Raw genomic sequence first — 14,176 nt, forward strand, 5'->3', positions numbered from 1 at the left:
GTGTGTGTGTGTGTGTGTGTGTGTGTGTGTGTGTGTGTTTCCAAATCCTGTGCTTCTTTACCCTAGCTTAGATCCTCGTGGCGCAAATTCAACAAGGTGCTGGAAACATTTCTTAGAGATTCTGGTCCATATTGACATGAAGACACAGAAGTTGGATATCAGTTGGAGATGGTTTACGCTTCGTGTCACGGCACATTATCCTGATTGAAGCAGCCATCTGAAGACCACTACACTGTGGTGATAAAGAGATGGACGTGGTCAGAAATGAATGACGATGCAAGTACCAGTCTACTTCCTCAGCCTGTCTGACCGATTCTGATGCTCGGTTTCATCGTGTAGATGATGTACACATGTCTAAATGCCTGGAATACAGTGGGGCAAAAAAGTATTTAGTCAGCCACCGATTGTGCAAGTTCCCCCACTTAAAATGATGACAGAGGTCAGTAATTTGCACCAGAGGTACACTTCAACTGTGAGAGACAGAATGTGAAAAAAAAATCCATGAATCCACATGGTAGGATTTGTAAAGAATTTATTCGTAAATCAGGGTGGAAAATAAGTATTTGGTCACCTCAAACATGGAAAATCTCTGGCTCTCACAGACCTGTAACGTCTTCTGTAAGAAGCTTTTCTGTCCCCCACTCGTTACCTGTATGAATGGCACCTGTTTGAACTCATCATCTGTATAAAAGACACCTGTCCACAGCCTCAAACAGTCAGACTCCAAACTCCGCCATGGCCAAGACCAAAGAGCTCTCGAAGGACACCAGGAACAGGATTGTAGACCTGCACCAGACTGGGAAGAGTGAATCTACAATAGGCAAGCAGCTTGGTGTGAAGAAATCAACTGTGGGAGCAATCATCAGAAAATGGAAGACATACAAGACCACTGATAATCTCCCTCGATCTGGGGCTCCACGTGAGATCTCATCCCGTGGGGTCAAAATGATCATGAGAACGGTGAGCAAAGATCCCAGAACCACACGGGGGGACCTGGTGAGTGACCTGCAGAGAGCTGGGACCAAAGTAACAAAGGTCACCATCAGTAACACACTACAACGGCAGGGAATCAAATCCCGCAGTGCCAGACGTGTTCCACTGCTGAAGCCAGTGCATGTCCAGGCCCGTCTGAAGTTTGCCAGAGAGCACATGGATGATACAGCAGAGGATTGGGAGAATGTCATGTGGTCAGATGAAACCAAAGTAGAACTTTTTGGTATAAACTCAACTCGTCGTGTTTGGAGGACGAAGAATACTGAGTTGCATCCCAAGAACACCATACCTACTGTGAAGCATGGGGGTGGAAACATCATGCTATGGGGCTGTTTTTCTGCCAAGGGGACAGGACGACTGATCCGTGTTAAGGACAGAATGAATGGGGCCATGTATCGTGAGATTTTGAGCCAAAACCTCCTTCCATCAGTGAGAACTTTGAAGATGAAACGAGGCTGGGTCTTCCAACATGACAATGATCCAAAACACACCGCCCGGGCAACAAAGGAGTGGCTCCGTAAGAAGCATTTGAAAGTCCTGGAGTGGCCTAGCCAGTCTCCAGACCTCAACCCCATAGAAAATCTGTGGCGGGAGTTGAAAGTCCGTGTTGCTCGGCGACAGCCCCAAAACATCACTGCTCTCGAGAAGATCTGCATGGAGGAATGGGCCAAAATACCAGCTACTGTGTGTGCAAACCTGGTAAAGACCTATAGTAAACGTTTGACCTCTGTTATTGCCAACAAAGGTTATGTTACAAAGTATTGAGTTGTATTTTTGTTATTGACCAAATACTTATTTGCCACCCTGATTTACGAATAAATTCTTTACAAATCCTACCATGTGGATTCATGGATTTTTTTTTCACATTCTGTCTCTCACAGTTGACGTGTACCTCTGGTGCAAATTACTGACCTCTGTCATCATTTTAGGTGGGGGAACTTGCACAATCGGTGGCTGACTAAATACTTTTTTGCCCCACTGTAACTGTTATACGATTGGCTGATTAGATATTTGAATGACTTAGCAGTTAAACATAAATGTAGGCCCCCTCACACATGTGTAGCTCTAACTGATCCATTTCCAGTTTTCAGACTTTTTCCATTTGTCACACCCCTAAAAGGATCAGTCAACGCTAATGCACGATTCTCTTGAATCTTGAAGGTGAGACTTTGCTTAAGTTTTATGTTTCAGTTATGGTGAACTATTCTTGAACTCTGTTATCTAACTCAAACCTGTTGCCTCATCTAAATACAGGGAGTCATGTTAAACAAAGCTCAGTTTAAGTTATCCAGCTTTTCTTAAGTAAAGAAGCTTTTCTTAAGCTGAATGGTGATTTACATCTTAACAACATTCAAATTAAATAATGCTCTGAATCACACTGAATTTATTTACATATTTTATTATATAATTTGCCCCTGTCGGAGGAAGATGAGGCTATTCTTGTCAAGGCTCAACTGAAGAAGCAGCACACTGGTGTTGGCCAGAGGGGCCGATGGCGCGATATGGCAGCCTCGCTTCTGTCAGTCTGCCCCAGGGCAGCTGTGGCTACAACTGTAGCTTGCCTCCACCAGTGTATGAATGTGAGAGTGAATGAATAGTGGTATTGTAAAGCGCTTTGAGGGGTCCCGAAAAGCGCTATATAAATGCAATCCATTATTATTATTATTATTACAGTCGTTCTTCCAGAATAACCCGAACCGCTTTCTCTTCTTTCTCAGACTTTTCTCATTTCCTGTAGATTTTTGTTCTGAACTCTGTCATCTCTCTGAAAAGTGCTTCATGCTGCACATCAAGTTTCTTGAACCTTTTCTCTCGTTCTTTTAGTGTTTCCTGCTTTTCTTCACGTTTTTCTTCCAGTTCTTTGTTTGCCTCATGCATGTGTTTCTTTGTTGTTCTTTATGATGGGTGGCTTGTTACTCTTCATGTCTCTTCTGTAGTAATTGAAATGAAGACTGTATGTCTTTATGACTTTTCTCCTGCCGTTGCTTCTGCTTCTGCTTTTTGGTGTTGGCTTACTGGACTTTGTTATAGAGTGCTTGTAAATGGCTGTTTTTGGTCACCACTTCGTGGATTCGTCACTCTATATCTCTGCATATTTTCTCAAGTTCAATTTTATTTCCTTCACTTCATTGTAAAATACTTGTAATTCTGTATTTTGTGTTTCAAACTCTTGGAGAATGTGCTGCGTCTCTCTTTGGGTTTCTTCCAGTTGTTCCTTCTCTTTTAGCAGGTCTGAATTTTCTTTGTGCGCTTTATCAATCATTACTTGTAATGCTTCCATTTTTTCCTCTGTGTCTTCAAGTTTGCACTGCATCTGTTGGTGACCTGCCTCCTGTTCTTCCTTGTCTTTAAGCATTCGTGTGTTTCTTCTCAATGCTTCATCAGACGTCACTTGGAGGCTTTCATTTTTCTTCTCTGTCTTGGAGCTTGCACTACATCTCTATGTATTTTTCTTCTGTGTCATAGACCTCGTAAAACATTTCTCTATGTTTGATTTTCCATTTTTTAAACTCTTTCTCCAGTTGTGTATTTCTTTCAAGTGCTTCATCAAACATTACTCGCAAGCCTTCATTATTTTCCTCCATATCTTGGAGCTTGCAATGCATTTCACTGTTCTTCTCTTCCAGTTGACTTTTCTCCTCCTGCATTTTTGTGATCCTGTTTTCAAGGTCTTGTTTTTCCTTGTTACAATTATTAAAATCTCTTTTGAGGGCTGGAAATTCACTCAAGGAGGAGTGATGAGGTGTTCCGTTTGTCTTGGGTGACGTTGTCTCTGAGACAGTTTGGTACCTTGATGCAACGACTCTGTAGTTTTCTATTTTATTTTACTTTATTTAGGTACAAGAATTACCAGTAAAGTTTCAATCTCTATTTTATCTTTATCTTTACCTTTATCTAAGAATTGTCATTATTTTCATATTTTTATTTTCATATTGTTACAACAGAAACAATAGGAACAGAAGCATGCAGCTGGATAGTATAGTAGTAAGACTACACACTCTTGGAGCAGGAGGCTCAAGTTTTATTCCCACCTGGTATCCAGTAAGGGTCCTGGCTAGACCCCCCATGCTAAAACCAAGCCCTGGAATGGCACAACTATGTCCGCAGCTCGTACACAAGCATTTCACTACATGTTGTCCTCTGTATGATTGTGTATGTGACAAATGAAGGTTGTTTGTTTTGCTGAAACAATAATGGAAATAGATATTTGTTTTATAATATATAAATATTGGTACTGTTTGTTGGGGACTATTTTTAATGAGTATATTTATTGTTAGTGTATTTTATTATATAACACACACACACACACACACACACACACACACACACACACACACACACACACACACACACACACACACACACACACACACACACACACACACATACACACAAATTCTAAGCTAACTTGTTATTTAAACACAAAGAAGCAAGTTTCCCTTTTCACCAGCCATCTTGTGACCCATGTTAATGGTTGGTCGCATATTTATTTTCAGGGATCATCACATCATAGAAATGGAAAATGTAGAATCACCAGTCAAATCTGCTGAGAGCAGGTAAAATGTGACTTTGCCACAGAACAGGAAGTTGAAGTCCTGGTTCCACTGCAGTATAAGTAGTATCAGAGGGTCGTTCATGGCTTTTTGCTCTGCTTGTGTTAAAGTGGTTCCTGTGGTTTTCCTGTGACGCTCCTTAAACTGGAACATCAGCCTTTACAAAGTCAGACTTTCACATGTGTTCTGCACAGTCACAGTAATCCTCTTCATCATGGCTGGACACCTTCTGTTTGTCATCCTCATGTGTAAGTTAAACCTCTTGTAGCTTTTCGATTGAAGATGCTAAATCTGTAGGTTTTACATTTTTCATGGTTGTGGATTTTACGTTGTGTTCTTACAGCAACTTTTGTAACTTTGTGGTGCTTCTATTTTTTTTATTTTTAATCAATAAACTCACGTGAGGAGTCCCAAACTAAAACTTCCTCAGCAGGACAAATTCCTGTGATCTTGAAAAGACAGTTTGTTTGTATTAATGAGCCATTAATACATAATTATAATAATGGTTATTAATACGTGCATTTAGTATGTTGTTAACAAATTTTCTTTCCAACAGCTTTTGTTCATGAGATTCAAGCACAAGGTGAGTCCCTGATGTTCCAGTGTTCAGATTTTTCTGTGACTGCATATTTGTTCTTTACTTAAACCAAAAATTACCTATTAGATCAAAAATTTCTTTACCTCTGATTTTTCAGCTCTTCTTCCACCAACACTGACAGTGAACACAGAGGTGATCTCAGAGACGGACTCGGTCACGTTACACTGTCAGGCACCAACATCTGTTTCAGTTCATCAGTGTTTTTTCTACACGGTGAGCAAAAGTACTTCCAAAGCCTTCTCATGCCTGCAGAATTTCACTGCAACAGAACTGCTGTTAATGTCAAATCACAGTTCACCTGCTGAAGTTAAAGTGAGATGTTTTTACACTGGAGACCTTAATTCAACATCTGCTGACAGTGAACCATCCTCCATCACCATACAAAGTGAGAGACTGCTCTTCCTGTGACTGGATAAGTTATCATACAGTGTGTTAGACGTTATTATCTTTATAAAGCTTCATGTTTTCTTTCACAAAACTTTTTTAGGAGTGTTGTTCTTACATATTTTCTTACACCACCAAAGACAGCACGCAGGAATCTAAACATGACCAGTTACAGTTAATTACAAAATGTGTTGCCGTTCAGCTTTTATGAACACCAGTATTGTTATTGTTGTGCTGGTAAAACATACAATATTCTTGTATATTAATGGGACTTGATTAATCTTCATGTAGGTCAAACACCACAGATGAGTGTGCAGCATTTTAATGGGGAACATGTTCGGTTTGTTTGCTCTCTGCCTGGATCTGTGAAAGATGATACAAGATGTAATCTGTACTTTGGAGAAGCAAGTCGTTTAATCCTCACAGTAGCTGTCGGGAATAATAGCAAGACAAAAAACAAACAGCGGTTCTGCCAGTTTTATGTCTCAATTGATGATTTTTCGAGACATCTACATTTTGTTCAACAAAAAGATGCCAGCTGTGATTACACTTTGAAAAGGGAACCCAGGTCTTTGTCTCCTCACAGTGATCGATACAACTTAACAGGTAAGTCAAAGATAAACAGACTTTATAGCACAGATGCTACTTTAATACATTAAAATGATGAAAATGACTAAAATAAAAGCATTCAAAGTATTTTTCTCTAAAAATGTTCTGCGTTTGTTACTCGCAAAGTTTTCATTTCGTTTCACTTTGTTTATTTGGACCCTCAGTGCAAATAAATAGAACTGAGCTTTGATGTGAAAAAGAGTACGTCCAGACTTGCAGTCTCTTTGAGCTTTGATGATATTGTCAGCATAATAACATGCTTACAGTAGAAATGGGTAAAGGTTTTTACACTGGATACCCTTCCTGACACAAAATATTTTGTTTTAATACATAGATATAAAAATATGAATATTTGCTGATATATGATCAGAATTATAATATTTTTCACTGTCAGATTCAAAATTGAATTGAATCGAATCGACTGGAATCGGGGATCAAATCGAATCGGGACCTTGTTTAATCAGAATCGGATCACTTGTAGAAATCAGTGATGATACCCAGGCCTAGACACTACCAAATATTTCAGTATAGGTAAAAAATAGTCCCTCGTCTGACACTCCCTTTGGGACAGATTTAACATTTAATAAAATAGTAAATGTGTTTTCAAAAATTTAAATCACTTTTGAATTGATTGCAGTATTAAAATTATCTTAAACATGTTTGTGGATTTATGCAGCAAAACCGCAGCAAAATACTTCCACCTCTACCACTTCTGTGAACTCACCGTCTAAGTCAGGTAACTGATGTGTTTTGTGTGACAATTGTTGATAGCACATTTAAATAGTTAGCGTCAGCCTTACAGTTAGTGCCACCTCTGTAGTCAAAACATGTGACGATTTTTGAGTGGTAAGATTGTTAGGTATGCATCAAAAATTCAGACATAAGCATAAACATTTGCTAAAATGTGCTTCTGAGCAGCTGAGCCATTAATTTAGCAATGTTTTTTTTTCATCATAAATTTGTAACTTCCTGCAGGTAAAGAAAGAGCCTGTTCGTGTAAAAGTAGAGGAACTAAGTAGAGTGACAACAGTTTTTTTCTTTTTATGGCTAAAATTACAAAATATTTACTGAAGTAATTCTGTCCTCAGAGTTAGCATCAGTTTTCCAGTTAGACGCACAGTGAACATACTCACACAGTCAGGCACAGAAGTTACATTAACTTGATTTCTATTATAATTACGACTGTCTACTGTCTGGTCTCTACTGTTATTTTGTTCCCCTGAGGTACGGGGATTTCTAAAACTGAAATAACACAGAAAAAATAAAGAAACCAACACATTTTTATCAGAGCAAAACCTACATGATTTCTCTTATCTGTATAACAAAAGTTGTAATCATTAAATTCTCTTAGCTTAATTATTGTTCCTGTGACTGCTGACCAAGAAAACTAGAAGTACTGTTTTGAGTGTAACAACAAAAATAAGCACCAGAGGGACACAAAGACAAGAACTATTCAGCATCTCCAGACATTTGCACTCATATTATGTCTGCACTAAATTTACAACAATAAACAAAATATTAGAATTTGGAACAAAGCAGTGGATCGACTGAGTAACTAACAATACTGCTGGGAAAGAAATAGTCATTAATGTGATAATACTTTTGATTATTAGTTCAAAATGACTTGATAACTCAATCACACAATCACTATAAATAAAGTCTTTAACATTTTTTGTGTATTTATGCAGCAGAATCAAGTCTCACGGCACCCAGGGCTTCCATTTCTACCAGTACTGTGGACGTATCGTCAGGTAACTAAATTACTGAGGTTTTATGCATTGTAGCGTTATTTAATCAGAATTTATTGATTTTTCTTTATTAATGCAATCCTCCTCAAAGCAGAGACATGGAGCTTTGGTGTAATATATTGTTTTGTTTAGTTTTTAAATATGCTTTTATTCTAAACATTGTAGAAGAAGTTTCAAGAAAAACAAACACAAAATCATCATTTACCTTGACCACAGGTACGACATACAATTCATGTGAATATTAACTCTGATCATCACACATCACTTCTTAAATCTTAGATCTTAAACATTTCTGGTGCTTTTACAGCAGAATCGAGTCTCAGCAGTTTCAGTGCTTCCACTTCTCCCACTTCTGTCATCTCACCATCAGGTAATTAAATTACTGATGTTTTATTTGTGACAATAGTTAATAATAAATCAGAACACACAATCTCTTTTTCAGTTAGAGATGAGATGTGTTTGTGGTTTCCTAAACAGGAATGTGGACACTGACTGTTGTGTTGGTCGTCGTTGGTTCTGGTGTAACTGTGGGTGCCATCTTATTGGTACTGGCAGTTTTCAGATCTAAAAGAAGAACTGGTGAGATCTCAATCAGTTATTATGTAAAATCATGCAGATGTATTTGATAGTTACAGTGTAATATTAACATTTCACACTCAGTGGATACCAACTACAGTGTCTTCTTCTTAAAAGCAGTTTTGTAGTCAGATTTGTTGTTAGAGGCTCTTCTGTTTCACAGACGTCTCACTGAATCAGAGCTTGTCAGTTTGTAATTAACGGCTGTAAAGCTGATCTGACCCCAGCAGACTAACTGTCACTTCTTTATTGCTGTTTATTCCAGAAGGATATTCTCTAAAGAGGCAAGAAACCTGTTTTCAGCAAGTATTATTTTGTTATCACTTGTATAGACGGAAGTTAAACTTACTGACTTTAGATTTTCTTATTCTGCAACTAAACAGAATTATTGGAAGAGTTGTGGATTAAATGCCTTGCTCAGGGGCAGCGGGGCACTTCAGGGCAGAAAGTCCATTCACTTTCCTGTATCAAAAAACAGTCTTTAAAGTAGTAACCAAACAGAGTAATACGATTGGTCTATGGAGAATATTCAACATTTATATGATTTTTGTTTAATTTTTAATTAATTTTCCTTTTTTATGTTTAGGACAAGAACCAGCATCCAAGGTACTGAATTCATTCAGTTGCAACATCAATGTGTTGTTGATTTATACAATATTAGGACAGTACTTATACACTTGTTAACTGAGCTTTATGATTTACCTACTGCTGCAGATGACTTTGTGTGCATGACAAATATTGACCCTGGAAGAATGGTAAATAAACTAAAATGTTTGTCAAATTCTACACTAATATAACAAAACATTCAAAAATTGAAATGCAAGAGGTTTAAGGGTAGTTTAACTTTAATGTATCATTAATGGATTTTCTCATTTAATGTCCTCTTTCCTGCTGCATAAAGTTACCTGAAGGTGATGATGGAGCCTACAGTGTGATCACTTCAATACCTGACGCCAGCTGTGCTACCGGTGAGCTGTTTTTATTTATTCATTTATTTTTATTTTCCTTTTTGTTTTACACCTACTTAAACACTGTAGTGCAGGGTGGAAGACAAATTTCAATATTGTAATTATATTATTATACCACAGCTGTGGGAACATGTTTTATGTGGAGGCAGGGGGTTTTGAAAGGATGACATGTGTGAAAACTGGGGGTACCTCAACAGCAATATGAAAATAGATATTTATTAGGGGTGCAACGATACACAAAATTCACGGTTCGGTTCGGTTCGATACTTTGGTGTCACGGTTCGATATTTTTTCGATACAAAAATTTTTTTTCATGCCTTTTTAATTTGTCATTTATTAAAATTATAAATATATATTTTAACTCAAAAGTACAGTTTTTAAATTTAATGTTGCTGAAACAACAAAGGTATAAAATAATAAATCTATCTGATGGAGAAGTCACTCATCTTTGGAAAAGAGAGTTTATTACAGCGAAATGGCTCTTTCCAAAATAAAAGCTATACTATCCGCTTCTTCTGGGCTATATTCTCAGTAGCATATTAAACAAATCAGGTCCCCATAAGGAGAATCATGTGCTAACGGCTGTCTAAATGACTCGGGTAAAGTTTGTAGCATGCGTGCTTGTTGTTTTTGTCTGCTTCCACTTGTCTTTGCGCTAGGATGATGTCGGAGTAAATGTGCAGTCATATTCGTTGTGTTCCCACTAGTGCTGTCAGTGTTAATCTCGTTGAAATGACGTTAACGCCACAACACGGCAAATCTCCGTTAACGAGCTACCGCGGATCACCCCGTGCGTGGGGCTGGAAGGCCAACATGTTAACGAGCTAACTGCGCTAACACACTAGTTCCCACCAGGGCTGGACTGGCCATCGGGCATACCGGGCATTTGCCCGGTGGGCCACTCGTAATTTTTCATTTTTATGGGCCGATGGGGTTTTATTTCTTTCTTTTTTTTAACGATATAAATGAATGGTGGTGGATTGGCCAGTTGGTCATGATCGACTCTGGGCTTGACCAGTTACAGCAGAGGAGGTCGAAATTTAAAGTTGAGGTGAAAAGGAACACGATTTCATCACTACTTCAGCTAGAAAATTGCTAATTCAGTCATGAAACTGATCAATGATCAGCTGATCGGCTTTTCTCTCCAGAAAGAGGGAACCAGCAGATGTCGCGCTAAACAACAGCAGCACGTTTAAGCTTGATCAGCTGTCGGTAGAATTTATTTAATGTTAATTTCAAGTATCAGCTGATGTTCGTTGGAGCCACAGCTGTAAAGCTGCTGGTCATGATATCGGTTTGGATATGTGGTAAGAGGGAAACATGAAGATGAAACCAGGAGATGTCCTTACTGAATCATCAGAGCTGAACAGGTGATGGAGAAACAGGTTTACATTTTAGGTGACATGAATGAGTTGAAGGGAAGAAACGAACTGTTTCTGAGAGACAAATAACACCAGAATCCATACTTTTCTTTCTTATTCTCATTTAAAATGTCTAGATTTTAATAAATATTTATCTGAATCTTACAACCAAAGTTTTCATCTGATGTAAAATGTATAGAAATACATTATTGTATTCAGTAAATATTGAGTCTAGTATATACCCTAGTAAGTTATAGTATTCTTTCCTTTGGGAAGGTACCATCTGTGGAGTCTGCAATTCTGTTGAAGAAAGATGTTGAATCTATTTGATTACAGGAGAAAAATAATAGATTTCTGTGCATTTGTTTGATATGTGCATTAAATTAAAATCAGTTTTGTCAATTAAGTATCTTGAAACAGAGGGTGGGGGAGTGATTCCCTTTTTTTTTCTGCTGGGAGTTGGCAACCCTATTACTTAGGTATATGTAATTATAAATTAGGTTGTTTTATATTTTTGCTAAAGACCGTTTAGAATACCAGAATAGGGAGGGTGGTGTAGGTTTAAGTTTATTATAAAGGCTTTATGGCTTTTCCTATAATACCATGGTGGGCCGGTCACTAGTCAAAATGCCCGGGCTGATTTTTTGTCCCAGTCCAGCCCTGGTTCCCACCCATGTAATTGAGCATTGCGTGGCACATCCGACATACTGTTTTACTTTAGTCCATGACGCGCTTACCTTCAGGGTCATACTTCACATGAAAACCAAATTGGTTCGAAACGCCACATCTGAATGAGGGTGGGGGAGGTTCAATTTGCCATGTTGCAACCAGAGCTTAACTTCTGTCTCGCTAGCTTGCCCTGCACTCAGTGAATCTGCGTTCGACTACTCCGCCTAGGCTGCACTGTCGAGCGCAGATCCACTGAGCGCTCAACACAGACAGCATCGTCAGAAGAAAAGTTGATAAAATAAATTAAAAATGTTGTATTGTTCGATACATATGCGTACCGAACCGAAAGCACTGTATCGAACGGTTCAATATCGATACGAGTATCGTTGCACCTCTAATATTTATATAAATGTTGTAAATTGTACATTGTTATGCATGTTTGATGAAACGTGTTTGAAAAGTAGTTCAATATGGCAGCACTTTATCTGCAAAGACCTTGTAATATAACACACAACTACACAGTTTTTAATTATATTTGTGGACATCCACCATCCACCAGGGGGTGCTGCAGGACCCTCAGTGTCCCTAATCCCTGCAATCCCTACTGCTATATAGAGAATGTACAATATGGTAAATGGCCTGTATTTATATAGCGCTTTTACTAGTCCCTAAGGACCCCAAAGCGCTTTACACATCCAGTCATCCACCCATTCACACACTGGTGATGGCAAGCTACATTGTAGCCACAGCCACCCTGGGGCGCACTGACAGAGACACTGGCGCCACCGGGCCCTCTGACCACCACCAGTAGGCAACAGGTGAAGTGTCTTGAGACCGAGACAATGACAAGGACACAACGACCGAGACTGTCCGAGCCGGGGCTCGAACCAGCAACCTTCCGATTACAAGGTGAACTCCCAACTCTTCCTCAGTTTATCTGCAGGTTTAGTTGTTTAGTTGCTGTGTTTCTTTCAAAGTATGAAAAAGTGAATACTATATCATTTAAAGAGTTGCACCAATGAAAAAGCAAATCTTTCAGTTACATTGTTGCTTTTATCTGTTGCATGAAAAACACCAACAAAAGATCCCAATGTTTCAGGTCCTCTTAAAGAAAAAAAAAAGTAGTGAAATGACAGTAACATGTGGTGTATGCCCTTCAGTACATGGGGAAGTACACCAGGTCATATTTGTGCAGGAATAGAACAAAACTGTATTACTTCAGTTCTTCTTGCACTTTGTATCTGTCTAAAACAGCAGTTTTAGTTTGTGATTCTTTTAATTGCAGGTGCTGAGAAACTGAATAAACAAGAAAGGAAAGATCAAGATGTAAGTGAGACAAAGGTTCAGTAATTAAGATGTTTGTTATTTGGCTTTGAAGATGCGAGACGTAAATGACTCACACAGCTGTGTTCTTTCTTTTCTAGTTTGATATTTATCATCCATACGCCACCATCGCTGAGAAACCAGCTGTACCAGTCTCACAGGACATGACCTACAGCATGCTGCAGGCACATTGATGATGCTTATTATTTTATTTTCAGTAATGGAACCAAATGCCCACTGTCACTCTGTCAGTACTGGAAATGTTTTTTGTCCCTTGAACAAACTGTATTCTGCAGAAGCTGCAAGTTAAGATTGAAACCGTGTTTTTGTTCTAATCAATGTTAGCACAACATTTTGTAATTGGATATATTCTGCCTGGTTAATGTCAAATTGCTATCTGTGTTTGGCTCAAAATTTTTGCACAGCATTTTTCCTGAAACTATTTTTTTTGCATATAGTGTATCCAAGTAATGACCCTTTTCCACTTTTGTATTTTATTCTATGAAATATTTGTTAGACACTGGCAGGAGGCTGCTTTTGTATCTGGGTTAGGAACAGTAGGGGTTACTTTTTTGTTTTTGTTGCTTTTGCTTTGACCAGAGCTGAGGGCCTAAAGTGGCCGTAGCTGGGCTGTAACGGTGGAGACTTTCTCTTCAGTGGTTAGTGGTTGTCAGTGCAGCCCTGGTTTGAACTGCACTGTAGTAACAGTGTGTGTAAAACTGAGATGTACATTCGAGGTAAAGTAATTCCCTGGACCTCTGCTTACAGGAAAACCACAACACCAAACTGGGATTCAAACATGTGTGAATATTTTTAAAATGAATATTAGAAAAAATAACTTCTTAAGGTCTTAATCAAGTATAACTGTGTGTTATTTGTACTGGTTTGAAATAAATATTCTCTTGGTTAAATTCCCATGATGGTGTCCCTGTTATTAAAACTCTTGAGCTCTTTACTGCCACATGTTGCCACACAGACAGTAGCGGTTTTAGATACGGGCGACACGGGCGGTTCCCCGGGGCGGCATCGTGGTGGGGGGCGGCATCACGGGCATCGGCAAAAAAATAAATAAATGCTCGTACTCATGCTGCCCCGACGTCAGCCAGCGCATATTGGGAATGGCATAGGCACCGATCGGTTTTCTATCGCCCATTTCCTGGGAGTAAGGGCGCCCTTCGTCTGCGAGGTGCGCCTGCTGCTTGTGGCGCAGAGAGGAGAGGGCGGGGCGGCGGGGGATTCTCTGACCGGCTGGAGCAGCATCTAATAACCAACTCGCAAAATAAAACAAAATAAAAACAAACCAACAAACACGAAAACACCAGACAGATACAGACTTATAATTTGCACCGATGTTTTTTCGAAATTCTATACACGAAAAGTGAGCGCGAGAGCC

At 38.9% G+C, this 14,176-nt stretch overlaps 1 protein-coding gene across 1 annotated transcript; it reads left to right on the plus strand.

The window, feature by feature from the left end:
* The first annotated feature begins 6,817 nt into the window (after positions 1-6,817).
* LOC309707223 (uncharacterized protein) lies at positions 6,818-13,658 on the plus strand. The gene is made up of 11 exons (XM_082534399.1): positions 6,818-6,874; positions 7,827-7,889; positions 8,052-8,102; positions 8,194-8,256; positions 8,364-8,465; positions 8,728-8,746; positions 9,049-9,068; positions 9,177-9,217; positions 9,364-9,430; positions 12,746-12,786; positions 12,885-13,658. The coding sequence occupies exons 5-11, from the start codon at positions 8,366-8,368 to the stop codon at positions 12,975-12,977; spliced, it is 381 nt and encodes a 126-aa protein (XP_082390525.1). The 5' UTR covers positions 6,818-6,874; positions 7,827-7,889; positions 8,052-8,102; positions 8,194-8,256; positions 8,364-8,365; the 3' UTR covers positions 12,978-13,658.
* Positions 13,659-14,176: the final 518 nt, after the last annotated feature.

The sequence above is a fragment of the Aulonocara stuartgranti genome (genome assembly GCF_965226115.1).
Source record: "Aulonocara stuartgranti genome assembly, chromosome: 5".
In the NCBI taxonomy this organism is placed as follows: Eukaryota; Metazoa; Chordata; class Actinopteri; order Cichliformes; family Cichlidae; genus Aulonocara; species Aulonocara stuartgranti.

Coding starts and splice junctions, on each gene's coding strand:
- LOC309707223 (XM_082534399.1), top strand. CDS start 8,366: ATGTGGACACTGACTGTTGTGTTGGTCGTCGTTGGTTCTGGTGTAACT. Junction 9,069..9,176: donor GACAAGAACCAGCATCCAAG/GTACTGAATTCA, acceptor CTACTGCTGCAG/ATGACTTTGTGTGCATGACA. Junction 9,218..9,363: donor ATATTGACCCTGGAAGAATG/GTAAATAAACTA, acceptor TGCTGCATAAAG/TTACCTGAAGGTGATGATGG.